General features: G+C 46.7%; 1 protein-coding gene across 1 annotated transcript; it reads right to left on the bottom strand.

Moving 5' to 3' along the window:
* Window positions 1–2747: 2747 nt before the first annotated feature.
* Window positions 2748–15079, bottom strand: LOC148505646 (uncharacterized). The gene is made up of 6 exons (XM_088447916.1): window positions 14878–15079; window positions 12802–12950; window positions 12217–12408; window positions 9744–9902; window positions 8679–8751; window positions 2748–4756 (listed from the first exon to the last, which is right to left on the bottom strand). The coding sequence occupies exons 2-6, from the start codon at window positions 12877–12879 to the stop codon at window positions 3015–3017; spliced, it is 2244 nt and encodes a 747-aa protein (XP_088304042.1). The 5' UTR covers window positions 12880–12950; window positions 14878–15079; the 3' UTR covers window positions 2748–3014.
* Window positions 15080–18165: the final 3086 nt, after the last annotated feature.

The following is an 18165-nucleotide window of genomic DNA, read 5'->3' as shown; positions in this document are numbered from 1 at the left end:
ATATTTTGGTTGACAAAAGTCAAGTGTGTGAGGGGCTCAGGAGTGGGTATTGGGGGGGGGAGGGGCATTATACTCCAGTGTGGAACCTAAGAATCCCATTTGCTCTCTCCCATTGGTTTAATTTTTCGGACTTTGTGTTCATTTGTCCACTTTATCCACAATATAATTATTTTTACAATTCTATATATTATGATGTTCTCTTTGTGAAATGTGATATATTGTTTTATAAGGGGAAAAAAAATTCTAACTGTTTTGTCTGAATAATATGGGGCATATTCAATTAGCCGCGGGAGTTCATTCCGCAAAAACTGCGGAATCAGTGTGTTTTGCCCTTGCACGCGAGGCCGAATAGGCCGTTTTTACACGGATTTTACCTTGCACCTCTATGAGGTGCGTGGTAAAGACTGACTGCGGGGGCTCATACGTGGAGTCTCGGGGACTTTCCCGTGCGAGGAATCCCCCCTAATTGAATCGGATTGGCGGTACAATTAGCCACGGGGTGAACTCCCACGGCTAATTGAATATGCCCCTATGTCTTTCAAAAACATTTATTGTCTTAAATTATATTAATGGTTTCGGAGACAAATTTGATACTATTTTTGTAATATAGGACTATCAAACCGCTGTTGTTTGTTCTTCTCCTCTCTCCCATATTCAGAATGGCATCCAGTAATTCCCACCGCATGCAAATGGGTGTTCTCCAAGGCAGAGAGAGAGTGGAGATGAGATGATGTTGTGACCATGGAGAGATATTAAGCACTAGCTTTTCTCTTATTATATTGGTGGTAGTAAACCAAAGAGACAACAACTTCCAGAGGAAGACCCTAACGGGGAGGTGTTACACCCAAGCTACAATTGAAACACTGTCCCCAATAATCCCCGAACGGAGACACTGTATATTGAAACCAGAGCAACGATTACGTGATCGGGCCTATCACAAGACCAGGATGTAACGGAGTGTCCAGACGCCGAAGCCGGGCACCCGTAACCGCAAAGCAGAGGACACGGAACACAGACTGTAGGAGGAGGGATCCAGCCACACGCAGCGACAGAAAGGCAGGGGAGTCTCTGTAGCGGACGGGAGAGCAGGCTGAGATCGGAGACGGTCGCATCCAGCGGTTCCCCTCCAAAGACGGGACTGTAAGGCTTATTAGCCGAGGTGCAGGATATAGTCTTTAATTAGACATATCACTCACTTAGGTTCCAGTCTGGAGCCCCTACACCCTAGTCCGAGTGGTTCTCCTCCTAACTGGTCAGAAGACATCCCAGGATACCGACAGCACCACACAAGTAAGGACACAACACAAACCAGACTTGTCACTAAAGAACACCAGCATTGTTCAGTTTGGAGGAGTTAGCGGGACGCCGTTATTCTGTCCCCAAACTTCCTCACTAAGTTTGTCACCATTCTCATCAAAAACCAAGGGACTCAATACAGTTGGTACAGTGCCCAAGTATAGGGGACAGTGATTCTCAGATCACCAAGTGCTAGTCAAGCACAGACATTCTAATTGTTGTACACCATAGTGTGACACCGCTAGTGTCTGATATTATTTTGTACGTTTTCTACTTATTGCAAAGTAAAAGTATTTTTAAACATATCACTTCAGTCTATTGTTACCATCTATATGACAGGTTACATGGTATAGACTTGCAGGATGCTCATTTCAGGTGAAGGCCAATCAAATTCAGTATATTCTCAGGGAGAGGTTTGAGCGCTGAATGCTAATTTCTTTGTATATTATTGAATAGAACCTATTTAATTCTGAATGAGTTAGGTCGGACAGCATCTTATACATTAATATCCCATGTTGTCTTTTATAAATCTTTAGTTATGAATTCTGAATATTTTGAAATAAGGTAGAATAGTTGTGGCCGATTTTCTGTTCAATCACATAAGGCAGGGATGGGGCCCGCGGAATCATTTGGGCTGGCCCTTGGAGCTTTTTTCTGCTAGCCTCATCTGGCTAGTGGGGTGCCTAGAACGGCACCCTGCAGCCAGAATCTATGCAGCAGTGCCACCTGGAGTGTCCTTAGGATGCTTCAGACGGTTACACCGCTGCCCTTACAGCTCCCCAGGAGTATCCTCTGGATGCTCCGGGCATTGCTGTAATCACCGGCGATTGTGGCCCCGTCCCCGTGTGATGTCACGTGGAGAGGGCGTGGCCTGCTCCGGGCCCGTGAATAATGTTATATATATCAAAATGTCCCTCGGCAGAAAATAAGGTTCCCCACCCCTGACATAAGGGATTACAGAGCAGTAGATGAGGGTATAACTACTTATGTGACGCCAGCCATCAGGTCATTGGGAGGCTGCTTACCAATGACATTCAGTAATTCATCTTGGGAGGATACATTGTACTGAGCAGATCATTGGCCGATACTGGACAGTTCGGTAAATTCACTTGACTTCACTGTGCATCATTGGTTATAGCCTAGGTAACCTGAGCCAGGCTGATTTGGTCAGCAGAGGAAGAGATGGCTAGAACCAGTCCCTTAAACCAGTAAACCCAAAGACATATTAGTAGCTAATTTTATTATTCAACTTTAATGTCATTAACATTCCAGACGTGTATAAAACAGACATGCACAGTAAATAGTTTCCATTAGTGTTCGGCTAGCTAGATCGGTTTATACAGGACGAGGCTAGTTTCATGGACATGATATGAGGCGGCCCTTCGTCCGCCAAATCCTAGATGGCAGTAAAGCTGTCCATAATCACACATACAAATGACTTATACATGGAATATTAAAACGAGTGTCTTTATTTCTTGGCTGCTGTTGGTCATTTATGTTCTTTTCAGGTTTCCTAGTACTTTAGTTTTCCACCTTACTCTAGGAACGCTACATCAAACTCTTGGGTAGGAAGCTTATAAATATGTCCTCCGCCATTTCACTGGACACTTGGAGGCTCTACTAGACAGAAAAGAAAGGGATCATCATACCCCCTCCCCACGAAAGTGTACATGCCCTTTAATATAATGGGTTATCTGTACGGAGAGCAAGGATGCTTTCTACCGAGTGTGGATCCGCTGATGTTTAATAAGATCGGAGTTGCTGATAAAACTCTTCCCACACTCAGAGCAGGCGAACGGCTTTTCTCCTGTGTGAGTCCTCAGGTGTATGACAAGGTTGGACTTACTGATGTAGCATTTATCACACTCGGAGCAGGCATAGGGCCTCTCCCCTGTGTGTATTCTCTTATGCCTACTGCACTCCGAGCTGCTGCTGAAACACTTCCCGCACTCGGAGCAGGAGTAGGGCTTCTCCCCCGTGTGGCTTCTCCGATGGGCCACCAGTTGCGAGTTGGTGATGAAACACTTCCCGCACTCCGAGCAGGAGAACGGCCGGTCGCCCGTGTGGATCTTCTGGTGGGATGCGAGGTTCGAGCTGTTGTTGAAGCACTTGCCGCAGATGGGGCACACGTACTGCTTCTGCCCGGTGTGGATCTTCCGATGCGTCACCAGGTTGGACTTGCTGCTGAAGTACTTGCCGCACTCCGAGCAGGAAAACTGCTTCTCTCCGGTGTGGATCCACTGGTGGGTCATGAATTGGGTCTTCCTGCTAAAACACTTCCCACACTCGGTGCAAGAGAACGGCTTGTCGCCGGTGTGAATCCTCTGATGGCTATTCAGTTCGGCTTTGCTGATGAAGCACTTCCCGCACTCGGAGCACGGGTATGGCTTCTCTCCCGTGTGACTCCTCTGGTGCCGGTTATATTCCGACTTATTACTAAAACATCTATCGCACTCGGGGCACGCGTAGGGCTTCTCCCCCGTGTGAATCCTCTGGTGGGTAACGAGATTGGAGTTGCTGATGAAACATTTCCCGCAGACGGAGCAGGAGTAGGGCTTCTCCCCCGTGTGAATCCTCTGGTGCGTAACCAGATTGGATTTCACGTTGAAGCATTTGCCACAGTCGGAGCAAGAGTAGGGCTTCTCCCCTGTGTGTATTCTCTGGTGGGTTTGGCAATCCGTTTTGCAGTTGAAGGATTTCCCGCACTCGGAGCAAGAGAAGGGTTTATCTCCCGTGTGAATTCTCTTATGGCTGATGAGCTTGGACTTGTGCTTGAACCTCTTGCCGCAATCAGAACACGAGAAGGGTTTCTCCGTGGCAGCATCTTGTCTGCAATTCCGACCGTACTTGTCGATATATGAAGATGAAGTCTGAGTATTATCTGGGAGATCTCCTTCATCCCCAGAGACAGTCTCCTCTTTAATGTGAATAGTTGTATACTCTATAATGTCGGTGGGCATGGAACTGTCAGTGTCTGAGAGATTTCCTTCATCGCCCGAGAGACTTTCCTCCTTAATATGAAGAGACACGTATTTTAGATCCTCTGTATAACAGTCAGTATTGCCGAGCTCCACCTCTTCACAGGACTCATCCTTAACATTAGATGGAGTCTGTCCATGATCTGGGGATGTAGAATTGTCAGTGTCTGTGACTTTTCCTTCCTCACATGAGACAGATTCCTCCTTAATAGGAGATGGATTTTGTGTCTGATCTGCGGGTGGAGAAATGTTGGTGGGATGTCCCCCATCGCTGGAGACCGATTCTTCCTTTACATCAGTAGATGTATGCCGTGTATGGTCACACGAAATGACATTTTCCTTACAAATGACTCTGTCTTGTTCATGTACTGATGAGGATTTTGCAGTCTGGATATCTAAAAAACTGTGACCCTCAATCTTACAGTCCGGGGAAGAAATAGGGGAGCGGGATCCTCCAGATATTTTTGTATCCCCAGTGAGACCTGTTGGAGAGAAATACTTTGTGGTTAGATAATGTAAGCACAATGGTTATACAGAGGAGCAAAGGCTCCTGGGAGTCCTATAGGCAGAGGGAGGAGGAGGTGTAGTCTATGGCAGGACAGGGTTTAGTCTGTGGTACCACCGCCTGCAGGTTCTTTAGGCTGAGGGAGTAGGAGGTATAGTCTATGGTAGGAGAGGGTGTAGTCCGTGGTACCACCAGCTACAGGTGCTATAGACTGAGGGCTGTTGGTGCAGTTAATATTAGCAAGGGTGGCACGAATGTGGATAACAGCACAGTATGACTGGTGTTTGTGAGGAAAGCAATAGCATGGCAGATGTTGTTGCAGGAAGCAAAAGAGCATGCCTCGTGTTGGTGCGGGAAGCAGTAGAGCACAGCTCGTGTTGGTGCAGGAAGCAGTAGAGCATGCCTCGTGTTGGTGCGGGAAGCAGTAGAGTACGGCTGATATTGGTGCAGGAAGCAGTAGAGCATGCCTCGTGTTGGTGCTGGAAGCAGTAGAGTACAGCTCGTGTTGGTGCAGGAAGCAGTAGAGTACAGCTCGCGTTGGTGCAGGAAGCAGTAGAGTACAGCTCGCGTTGGTGCAGGAAGCAGTAGAGTGTGGCTTGTGTTGGTGCAGGAAGCAGTAGAGTGTGGCTTGTGTTGGTACAGGAAGCAGTAGAGTGTGGCTTGTGTTGGTACAGGAAGCAGTAGAGTGTGGCTTGTGTTGGTACAGGAAGCAGTAGAGTGTGGCTTGTGTTGGTACAGGAAGCAGTAGAGTGTGGCTTGTGTTGGTACAGGAAGCAGTAGAGTGTGGCTTGTGTTGGTGCAGGAAGCAGTAGAGTGTGGCTTGTGTTGGTGCAGGAAGCAGTAGTGTGTGGCTTGTGTTGGTGCAGGAAGTAGTAGTGTGTGGCTTGTGTTGGTGCAGGAAGCAGTAGTGTGTGGCTTGTGTTGGTGCAGGAAGCAGTAGAGTGTGGCTTGTGTTGGTGCAGGAAGTAGTAGTGTGTGGCTTGTGTTGGTGCAGGAAGCAGTAGTGTGTGGCTTGTGTTGGTGCAGGAAGCAGTAGAGTGTGGCTTGTGTTGGTGCAGGAAGCAGTAGAGTGTAGGAAGTAGAAGCGTGGATGGTGTAGGTTCGTGTAGCAGTAGTGCAACTGGTGTAGCTGGATAGCTTTGGGGCTGCATGGCTCCTATTCTAGTACGTTTTCTTTAAAAACCACAATAATATACTGTAAACGTATCAAATATATTAGAAATTGCAAGAATTGCGGGTACAGTTGAGAAACAACAATATGCCATTATCTGTGTAGACGACTTTGGCCAATTTGGCATAGTTTAACCCCTCCCTGCCCACCTTGGATGCATAAAAACCTCAACAATACACCGCTCCACACCTGGAAGCCATGGCAGCCTTGGGCTCCTGGGAAGTAGCCAGCAATGGTTACTAACTAACTTACTCAAAGAGAGTTCTATGTAAAGCTTAGCGGAGAAGCCGGAGATTCCTCACTGATCTCAAAATATCCCGTTGACATCAAAAAGTGTTGGAAAGTCCAGATAGCTGCAAGATATGCAGTGATCACAAAGCTTTGAACTACCCCCATCACGAAGTGGTTAAACCTACAAGCTGTATGGATAATTGAGTAGTATCCTATCCATTAAAAGAGAACAAAAAGGAACACCAAGGGGGGAAAATCGGGTTGGCTGGCCATGTATGACATCTTTAGTTGACACAAGCAAGGACATTCCTTGTGGAGAAGTCAAACTCAGTCATTGTGTCCAACCTGTGGACCACCATAAGTCACCTTCATATACGAAGCTCATTGGATGAGGACCACAAATCACACTTACATCGGTACTCCTCTAAACTCTATCCAGCACATTTAAAAGTGCACAACAACTTCCTGGTCTTTGGAGAGACCCTCAACAGAAGCGTGCTTAGGGGTGCAGGAAGATCTAAAATAAAGCGCACTGTGAAATAGTATAAATGTCCCATCAAAAGTTGCAGTAGCAATACAAAACAGGGGGTCACAATGGAAGTGACAGTAGCAGAGGGCAGTGATCATGTCACGTCATGTTCTGTAGATCTCTTCCTATTCACAGAAGGGATATTGATTTTGACAGATTTTTTTTTCATTCCTGCAGGTCTGAAAAGAGAGGTGTAATAGAGAAGACACCAAAGTCATTAAGAAGTTCGATTTTTTGGGGGGGAGAAATGTTCTCCTTGGGACTGTCTATGAACTATAGAAACAAAAACAAAAAAACAACACACATTTTTGGAATTTTTGTTTATCTGTCTGTTCGTTCCGGCATCACATAAAAACTATGGGATGAATTTGGATTGCGTTTTTAATATTGTATAGCTTAGTCACCTAGAAAGAAACTGAGGTATGTATTATCTCAATGTGACATCAGGGAGAGGAGCAATAAAGGAAAACCCATACATTTGACACTCGGCGCGTGCAGTGTGAAATGGGTCTAAAGTTGCAACCAGGTTTTGGGATTACCATTGCGTGGGCTGTCGTATTGCCTGGATTAAAGGCCGTCCCTCTAGGCTGGTTTCAAACAAGTCCTCGGAGCACCACAAGGCCTCGGAGCAACACAAGGCCTCGGAGCAACACAAGGCCTCGGAGCAACACAAGGCCTCGGAGCACCAATGCCAACAAGCTTCTAATAAAATCGGGGAGTAAGGCCAAAGTGGAGAAGGGCCGAAGATGTTTTTTTTTCCATTGGAGGGTTTGCGTGGTTTCCAAAGAGATCTTTGATTTTTTTTTTTGCCGATGACCTGAGGCTTTGACCGATGGAATTAAAATGGCAGCACAAGTAAATGTTAAATCCAGGGGACAAACCGCCGAGTAGTATATCTACCCCCCAGGTGTCTCTGAGGTTGAACTGTCTAACTAGTGCCACAAGTTGCTGAGACTCAGCCTGGGCTGTCTGAGTAGACACTGACTGCAGTATGCCAAGTTGTGGGTCGAGAATAACGCTATAGTCCCCTCTACTGTAAGGATTATGGGAAATATGCAATTTGCCCGACACACTGGAACAATTCAATAAAGAAGGGTGTGTGATTTTTTTGTGGTTAGACGGGTATACAGATGTCAGTGTGTTTCAGACTGGAGGGCAGGGTTGGACTGGCCCACAGGGGTACAGGGGAATTCCCCGATGGGCCCTACTGTCTGGGGGCCCCACACCCTCCTCTAGGTGTCAGGTTCCAGACTGTGCACTCAAATTATACATTGTTACTCTATTATAGGGTCAGTTACCTGCTGGAGCAGGACCATGGATAAACATGGGTGCTTGATGCACTTCTAAAGAAACTACACCATGATTTGCCTAATGGTTAGCTAAGCAGCTGTAGTGGCTGACCACACCCCCTCTGCTGGCTGACCACACCCCTTAAGCATGGGCCCCTAGCACTGCATACCCCCGGTGAGCCCTTCATGCCCCAGTCCGACACTGCTGGAGGGTACACATTAAAATGTGATCTCTTTCCTCTGGGTCGGCAGAAACACGTGAGGAAGTAAAGGGTGCTTTTTTCTGTAGAATCCATCTTTTCTTATAATCTGCCACTGCGACCAATCTCTGCGAAAACGGCTTGCCATAGAGCGAGGTGTGGGTGAAAGGTAGGTGAGGAATTTATGTAGGGCTAGCAATCAATGGTCTCAGGAATTCCTTTAATGCTACTGTTGTGTCTATGTGATTTTCTTTCTTGGTCTTCCTCCACCTCCTTAATAGACTCCAATTCCAAACGCATCCCGTTCATTTCTCCCTCTAGCACTGCGTGTGATTGGTAACGGCAGTCAATTATCTCCACCGAGATGGAGGGTGACACTTTCAACTTTCACACTCACACTGTATACATAAAACAATGTATCTATCACATAGCGATGACATCTCCTAAATACGCAGGACTGTGATTACCCCTCCTCTTACCCAGTGATGTGAGGGGCCGGTGATTCTCCATCATCACGTCCTTACACAGACTCTTCTGTTCTTCTACATACTCCTATATAGACAATAAACATTGTGGTGAATGGGGTATAGAAACTGTGCATTTCCCCAGTTACCCAGCTTCATACAGGGCATAATGACCTTCCCAGCAGTAGTTTCAGCTCCACAATGCCCAGGTGTCCCCATGCGGATACTAGGGACATTCTAACAAGTCTCAGCCCGCCCGGGAACCCCCCAAGTTGTTAATAGGACATATGGGGCCAAAGGTAATAGCCTGAGGGGATTTGGAAAGTGCGGAGACCATCGATGTAGCTGTAGATTTGAAGCGTCATTTTTCTTCCTATATTAAGGCAGCTAATGAAGTTGGCAGGACATTGTTCCCTGTGTGTGCTCTCCTGTTGTCTTGTAGAGTCCCCTCACAGTAGCCAATTCTAGTTCCCTGAAGAGTAAACCTGCCAAAGGGACCATAGTTCGAGGCATCCACCCACCAACCCACTTCCCTGGGCGCCAGAGCATTGAAATCGGAAAAGTCCCATCCCAAGGAGTCAGGTGGCCTGAATCAGAGCTGATGTTTACGGAGTTGAGCGATTTTTATTTGCTAGTGTGCATGGGTGAAAAATCCCCAAAACTCAGACGGCAAAATGCGTTTCACAGAGTGTACGCACAAAGGTGCCGTTGTGATTGAGACGCACCGTATCAGAGATGTATTAGAAATGTGCTGGGCGGTGGCTGAACGGATGCACGAAGATGGTCCTTCTTATGGGCGCCTTAGGGGCGAGTCGCGGGCGCGACGCTAAAGTGTTTGCATGCGCAGATGCTTCATTGCTCACTCTGGATGTCACACGCCGACGGTAAATCTGCACATGCTATAAGGCTGGTGCAAATGGTGCGACAGACGTGGCGTCTAACAAAATACCAGGCGGTATTACAGTAGGCGTCTCATGCAGACACCTTGGAAAGGGACTTCCCCCAAATTTCGGACTCAGCTGAAGGGTCAGAAAGAAGCTGCGGGACTCTCTAGGCACGAAGGAGAGAAAAGTCACTCACCTCTGACTGACGATCTACCCGCCTGGTAAGATCTGCAATGGCCCGAGCCATGGACTTAGCCCATTCCGGGATCACCGACTCATCCGCTGAACTTCCCGACGGCCGGTCCACGGCCTCCGTCTCGCATCCTTTGCAGACTGCTCCTGGCTCTGTGTCACCCTTGGGAAATAGACACAATAAACAATCTGTTTCCAAAAAGCAACATAACCTTCCTATATAGCCTCCAAAAAGGTCTAGTGCAAGTAATGAGGCTGAACTTTAACTAAACTAAATCCTGCCTAAAACTTATATAAAAGATGTAGAAGTTAACTCCTCTTTCATGGCTATATTTTGCCATATTACTTGGATCTTTTGATTATTTTGGCAATGTGTTCGGTCTTCTGTACCCATGGAAAATACAATAAAAATGTATCTTTCAAAAAAATAAAAGATGTAGAAGAAACAGTAATTGGTACAGTAATGTAATGGACTATAACCAGAATAAACCAGTAAGGATGTCGGCCTTACGGTACAGGTAGGGTTAATAAAGCTCACAAAACACTTTGTAATTCCCACAACTGGTTAATCGTAACTGCAATAGCTGAACATCCTATACATACGTACATGAATCTATCCGTAGGGTTATAATCCCCACAAATGTACAGCAGCATTAACATAAATAGGGTTACTCAGTAGTGTTCATTCTAGCACCCTGCAGCCTGGGGTGTTGCTCTCTGTTCTGGTGCTTCTGGTCTGTATCTCAGCAGTTTGTTGCATCAGCTGAGTGTGCTAGAAGCACCAGAGCAGAGAGCGACACCCCAGGTAGGAAAGAGGAACTGCACGGGTTGTGACAGGTGCAGGGTGCTAAAATGAATTCTAAATCAACATAACAGAAATAGCAATGCATGAATCATAGTAAGGATAACTACCAGCCACAGTTTATAATCTCCATTAAAGCAATGTATCCGTATATTTGCAGTAAGGAACAACCACTTTATAGGTTTTAATCCCAACGAAACACACACACACACATCACTCTGCAACCATAGGCTGTTTTACTGAGCCAAAAACCCTAAGAGGCTCCCCAGCCTCTGGCTGTGTAGTTGCAGCCTCCAGCATGCCCTCAGATGCCTGCAGCCAAGTACAGCTGGGGGGGAGGAGCCAGCCACAAAGCATGCCTGGGAGGAAAGTCGAAATCGTGGGCAGATACTGCAAGCAGGGCGGCAGCATCACCCGGTCACTGAGGCAACCATCAGTCGGCGCCGTGTACTGGGGAGTGTATGGACTAGAGAGTCGCAGCCCAGCGCCACTCCCATAGTGGATGATGACTGCATATTAACTCACAGTATGATCTCTTAGGTAAAGCCCGGACACTCTTAGGGGCATGTCCAATTAAGTGCGGGTTTTACCAAAAATCTCGCAGCTGCTGCGTTTTTTTTCCGCAGGTGAAGGATTTTTTGTTATTCAATTAGCTGTGAGGTTTTGATTTTTTTTCTGAGCTCAAAAAACCCTGCAACCAATTAATTTTAATTGGACATTGCAGGTATTAGGAGCGCTCCTACCCACAGTAATCCAAAAATTGGTTGCGAGGTCGGCGTAATTGTTTGCGGCCAAATGGATTTGTCCCTTAGTCAGTGAATCGGTGACCCTCCTTTTAGGAGCTAGCAGCAGGACACAATAGAGAAGGTCCTTAGCTAACTTAGCCCTGCTCTGCTGGTGCACTGAGAGCCTGATTCAGATCCGCGTAATGTAATCGCAGCTGCATTCTTGCACGGAACGCAATTACGAAAATAGGCTAATGTCTCACCCGCCGTCCAGTGCTTAGAGACGCCCACTGAAAGCATCTCACATCCGCCGCTCACGCACTAAAATGGTAACATCAAATGCAGATCGATCAGCCTTCTGAGTAAGTCTAAGCTGTTGCAGACACAACAAGTCTCCAGATACGCAGAGGGCTCACCTGCTGCCTGCAAGGATGCAGCGGCTAATTTATGGACGCCCAGAAAACAACGTTGAAATGGTCCGACACACCAGCGTTTCTCTAACTACCCAACGTTACCTACCCCAAACGCTGACGATCTGTAACTCACTAGGTGAGTGAATCTTTCTGTGCGAGCGTCAGCGCAAAACATTCGCTGACATTGTCAGGTTACTGTGGACCTAGAGAGACTCGACGTAACGTATCCAACCCCTGTAGGTATATTTAGTTGACTCTAACTGGCACACACAATGATACATTCATCACCCAGACACATCCCCTGCTGTTACTGTATAATGTCCCATTCCCAGCGGTCACCTCTCCAGTCATCACCCAGACACATCCCCCGGTGTTACCGTATAATGTCCCATTCCCAGCAGTCACCTCTCCAGTCATCACCCAGACACATCCCCCGGTGTTACCGTATAATGTCCCATTCCCAGCAGTCACCTCTCCAGTCATCACCCAGACACATCCCCCGGTGTTACCGTATAATGTCCCATTCCCAGCAGTCACCTCTCCAGTCAGCAGCTGAATGATCTTGTTGGTGAGTTCCAGGATCTTCTGATCATTGTGTTTCTCATGTATCAGTGAGTGAGGTGGAGGCACCGTGATGGGGCTCTGGGTCCTGCTCAGTCCTCTTGACACACGGGGGCGGCTGCTGGGTGTCAGACACTCTACAGATGTCTTTTTCACTACAGTGTACTCCTGTGTATTAGGACACAGTAATTAGTACCTCCTCAGTCAGGTCCCTGTGTTAGTAATAGAGATAAGAGTGATGTCACTGTGACACTCCCAGACTCCCTCACCTCCCCAGTCAGGTCCCTGTGTTAGTAATAGAGATAAGAGTGATGTCACTGTGACACTCCCAGACTCCCTCACCTCCCCAGTCAGGTCCCTGTGTTAGTAATAGAGATAAGAGTGATGTCACTGTGACACTCCCAGACTCCCTCACCTCCCCAGTCAGGTCCCTGTGTTAGTAATAGAGATAATAGTGATGTCACTGTGACACTCCCAGACTCCCTCACCTCCCCAGTCAGGTCCCTGTGTTAGTAATAGAGATAAGAGTGATGTCACTGTGACACTCCCAGACTCCCTCACCTCCCCAGTCAACACGTAGATGATCTCTAGGGTGATATTCAATATCGTATCAGTCAGCCAAGTCCTGTCTTTATCCATCCTCAGTAGATCGGTCAGATGCTCTCTCCGCTACAGACTGGTTTCCCCTTCACATGGTTTCTAAGCTCAATCTAAAAATACATAATAAATTACATTTTCAATATTGCAGTACTCGGATTGTTCAAACTAATTTTTTAAAGGGCAACCTGTTACACGGACCCTAAGTGATTGGTAATGCCGAACGATATTTCTGCCTATTAAACTTATTTTGATTCTCAGCGTATGAAAAGAAATTGTAACGGAGGTAACATGTACATCCGCTCTCTCAATAATACTCATGAATATTCATTGCTGTGTGGGAGATGGTTACCTGCTTCCTGGCATGTAAAAACTATACAGTGTACCATATGTTTTTTTTATGGGTTGTCTCTTTAGATAGCTGCCTAATGTGCAGTTGTCCATTAAGCTACTCACCAAGGACGATATCTAAAAATATCTGTAGGTGGATAGTCCTTTCTTTATTCCAACTATCCCTTATCAACCTTCCCTCATTAACTTGAGTGCTAAGGACAAGTGTGACTTGTCCCCAGCATGTACATCAAACGTGAGGAGGACTCGTCCTCAAGCACTCAAGCGCTGTTGGCAGGTAAAGAAGATACTGAACAAATCCCCACTTACCACAGGTAAGGAGTAAGTCATTGCTCCGTCATTCCACTACAATACAGAAAAGCCAGCACGGTAAAGGGTACTAAAAGTGCCCCATCTCCCCATGTTGGCACACTTAGGGCACCCTTTCCAAAGAGGGGAGTCCCCTTAGTAGTTATTGTCTGATAATCACGCGTAATCATGAGACAATGACCTCGGCACCACAGAAAACATTAGCCTCTCCAGAGATGGTGAAGGGACGGTCGAGTTTTCAATGCCCAGATCTCCCCATCATCTTTGGTCAAACAAAAACAGGATGCCCCAAGTATTATGCAGTTTGGGGTTTCTTTTGTTTTAAAAATGGTATGTCTCTTTGGGCTATTAGATTATACCGCCACTTTGTTTAAGATCATTTAAAGACGGTAAAATCAAGCAAATCTGAACACAATCCTCTGCAGACCCTCATTATCCCTGCTATCCGCCTTCTTCCTTCCACGCAGAGCCGTAAGCCGCCGCTCGCTATATGTACCCTTGGTATATAATGTGCTAAAAGGCCTGTGAGTGTCGTTCTTCTCCCTAGTTACAGCTTATTGGCTACAGGCAATGTGAGTGCACCGGGACTGTACAGGTCTTGCCCCAAATAATTAAGGCGAGCGGCCTAGTCAGACTACGTAAAACAAACAATGGAGGAGCCCCTTGCTATGTAGAGATGCAATGGCAATAAAGGTTGAGTCTCCCATATCCAAAATGCTGGGGACCAGGGGTATTGTGGATATCGGAATATCCCGTATTTTGGAATATTTGCATACTATAATGAGATATCTTGGGAATGGGACCCACACATAATAAATTTATGCTTTATATACACTATATACACACAGCCTGAAGGTAATATTTATACTTTATTTTTAATAATTTTGTGCCTTAAACAAAGTTTGTGTACATTGAACCACCAAAAAGAAAGGTGTCACTACCTCAGTCATGCTAATAAAATTCTGTATTTCCGAATATTTGGATGTGGGAGACTCAACCTGTATATATCCTATGCTATCGGATCATGACCTCATGAGGACCATATAAAAGGGAGCACCCCGACATCTCCCATGTGGGTCGCATATAGGTGCTCTGGTACCCCAAAATCGCTAAAATGATCAATAGCGAGATATCGGCTGCGGCGTAATGTATTACATGACAGGTCCCTTCCCACTACAAATGAGGCTAATGTATATATACCTATTATCTAATTGCTCCATTACAGATGTCGCTTGCCATGCAGTAGTGTGTGTATATGTATGTGTATATATATATATATATATATATATATTATATATACACACACACCTAGCATGATGATTACCCATCTGGGGTAATACCCAGCATGGTTGCCCCCAGAGACTTGCTGGCAGTACACACCTGGCCCCATACATACGTGTGTCCCAGCTGCAGGCACTGGTCGGTTGCTAGGTAACCCTTCGCCCCGTGCGGTAGTTTACTCGAAACGGATTGGGCGGCCGCCGGTCATGTGACAGACCTTCCCTAAAACTGTCCCCGAAGGCAGAGCAGAGAAGCCCAGCGATCACGACTCCCGCCGGCCATGGCTAGGCCGAGACTACGGGCTCCTAGGAACCGGAAATGAGGTGGAACGCACGGACAGGAACCCAGGTGGAACGCACAACCAGGAAGCCGGGTGGAACGCACAACCAGGAAGTCGGCTGAACCGCATAACCAGGAAGTCGGGTGGAACCCACAGTCTGGATGAACTTTATTAACAACACGCGGTGCAAATACACAATAAACAAGTAGGATAAAATAGCTGGGTTCAGAGGTTGCTGGAGTCAGTGGTGCACCTTAGAAGCGTATGGGAAGTCATTACACGTAGCTGATGGAGTTTTGGCAGGAATTTGGGGAAGTTGCTGATGCCCCAGAATAACACAGATCCACACCATATGTTGTAATGTATACATTATTAATATATATGTCAATATTAATGTTTGTTTCTCCTTTAGGTCAAAACTGTTGCTTATTGGAAACGATGACATCTATATTCATTTGTACATTTTTGTGGTCTTTATCTGCAGAGGATATACGTGGTGGTAAAACAGGGTGCTGTAAAAATGGAGGAACCGTAATGCTATAAGGCAGACCGCCACGTGCACATTTTAGCCATTAACTCCAGGTACAGATACCGTTTGGGCGTCCCGTGTGTTTGTACGGATACAGCTCACAAACACAAGCGCACTCAGGTTCCCTATTTAAATAATACCTGTGTTAAAACCGTCCTAAGCAATCCAGTTATTTTAAGACAGGGCTTATTCTCTTATTGTCCTGATGATGTGCGAGCAGTGGCGGCAGCACAGTCCAAAATTCAAATAGGGGAACCACACCAGCTGCCACCCCAAATGCTGCCAAACTTTGCCGGCCGGGAGTCACTGGCAGTTGGTGTTGCTCCCCTATGTGAATTTTGGACTGTGCTGCAGCTTCACCTCTGGAGCCGCCATTGGGTGCGAACAGAAATAAGCCAAGGTGTCTTGTCCGTATTTGCCAGCTAGAGCGCAGCCCATATCACACAAGTGGGTAGGGTTCCCGAGTGAAGTAGGAAGCGGTAGTCAGTGCCTAGCGGCTCACTACATAAGGCGATTGTGATAATCATTGAACCGTATTTACGCCTACATTCCAGCCATACACATGTCAGTCTTCTCCAGCCATATATCCATCTCTTTCCAGGTCTCCATGCCTTCAAAATTGAAGACGACCTTACTGTACTTAGCTTCCGACAGAACGCCACCTTCCTACCTTGATCCACTGGAAGACAGGTGCAAGTGACAAAAGATCTGACATCTGCAGGGACGCATACGTGTTTGTACACTGCTGTGAACACGCGGAGAGTGATGACACCATTCATGCTCAGCTAACTGGTGTAGAGCTCACTCTGCATGAGATGCAATGAGTGCACGTGTAGAGGTTTTTGCAGTATCTTCTGAGAGATATGTGCTTGATCTAGAAATGTTTCATAAATGTATGTGAGTGATCTTGACAAGTGGGGTCTATTACCGCGTTGCCCGTGGATAGAGAGATACCAGGCAGGCAGCTTCTGTTGGTTGGTTTAAATATAATTAACTCAGTTTTTGAAAGACTGAGTTTGAGGTGGTGAGTGGATATCTGAGACGAAATGCCAGAAAGACAATAGGTAACATGGGCCAACCCGGTTGGTGAGAAATCCGGAGACGATAGGTAGATTTGGGTATCATCTGCACAAAGGTGATATTGTAACCCAAAGGAGCTTATTTGTCTTCCACAAAAACTGGTATAGATAGAGAAGAGGAAAGGGGCTAGCACTGAGCCGTGTGACACTCTAGTTGACTAAGGGACACAGAGAGATGGTGGATTCAGAGACAAACACTAAAGGAAAGGTTTGATAAGTAAGATGAGAACCAGGATAGGACAGTGTCCTGAAGATCAAGGGAATGCAGTGTTTGTAAGAGCAGAGATGAGATAGGGCAACAATGTCAAATGTTACAGAGACATCCAGGAAAATTAAAAATGAGTAACGGCCTTTAGATTTAGCAGTGGTCAAATCATTCACCACCTTAGTCTGTGAGGGTTCAACAGGTTGTGTTAGGAAATGAAGACTGCGTGGCGGGTGTAGGAAATCCTCTTAAGAAGCTTGGAGGGGGAAGGAGAGCTGAGAGAAGGGACTGTAATCTACATTGGGTCAGAAAAGTTTTTTTTCCACTATAAAGGCTAAAGACAGAAAGACACCAGCGGGGAGAGAGAGAGCGAGAGAGGTTGCAGATTTAAGTTAAGGCTGAGATGAGGACAGCAATTTACAGCAGTTGACTGATTTATGAGGGCGTAGGGTCAAGTGAACAGGTAGTAGAATGGGAGGAAATGGAAAAAGTAGATACGTCCTCGTCATTTGTGGAATCAAAATGGTGAGAGGGTGCTTAAGGTGACGGAGAAGGACTTGAGCCATTGCCGCTTAGGGAAGAGAATACCATTTCACTACAAAAGTCTTCTCACTATTGTCCTTGAAATATAAAGCAAGGTGTAAGACAGGAAGGTTTTGGGTAGGGGGGATGAGAGAGGCAATATTTAAAAAAATACCTATTTCAGGTTAAAAGGCATAGGAAGAGGGAAGCCTGATTGCAACGTGGTCCTCCAATAGGGGAAGAACCAACTTGGTCCTGTGATCTTTCCTGGGGGGGTACAGAAACCTTTTGGGGCTCTTATATCAAACCTCTGGTAGGAGGCCATCTTGCAACATCTGTTCTGCTGTATTATTTTTGGCGTGTATCGTGAATTAAAAAATGTATGGAATCACAATATGGGTCTCATTCAGACCCACTCGCAAGCGCTTGAGTGTTCGCATGCGGATCGATTTCGGGCTCTCCGCATACGCAGCGGCCACACTGCGTGTGCGCAAGCCCCGGGGCGAGAAATTCTCTTGCTCCAGGGCTCACTACAAAAGGGACGGCTGTCGATGTTGATCGACAGCTCAGCGGGGGGAAGGGGGGGGTGGCTTCACAAACGGAGGCGTTCCCAAGCGAACTACTGCCGTTTGCGGGCGGCCCCACTGACATCACCAGTCTCGTCGCAAGCCCCGACGGTCGCGATGGTCTTGACCATCATCCTGGCCGCTTGTTAAAGCGAGCGGCCAGGAGGCCGGATCATTTTTTAGATGCGGCCGCCCTCATTCAGAGC

The sequence above is a fragment of the Taudactylus pleione genome, unplaced genomic scaffold, assembly GCF_031769625.1.
Source record: "Taudactylus pleione unplaced genomic scaffold, aTauple2 ptg000445l, whole genome shotgun sequence".
Taxonomy (NCBI): domain Eukaryota; kingdom Metazoa; phylum Chordata; class Amphibia; order Anura; family Myobatrachidae; genus Taudactylus; species Taudactylus pleione.
Note: the sequence above shows the minus strand (reverse complement) of the source record. Positions and strands in the feature narration are given on the sequence as shown.

What these genes read in the sequence shown, in the direction of transcription:
- LOC148505646 (XM_088447916.1), bottom strand. Translation starts at nt 12,879, where the DNA reads ATGGATAAAGACAGGACTTGGCTGACTGATACGATATTGAATATCACC. An exon ending in GGGTAGATCGTCAGTCAGAG is followed by an intron (nt 8,752 to 9,743) that starts GTGAGTGACTTT and finishes TTGTCTATATAG; the next exon opens with GAGTATGTAGAAGAACAGAA. An exon ending in CCGGCCCCTCACATCACTGG is followed by an intron (nt 4,757 to 8,678) that starts GTAAGAGGAGGG and finishes TCTCTCCAACAG; the next exon opens with GTCTCACTGGGGATACAAAA.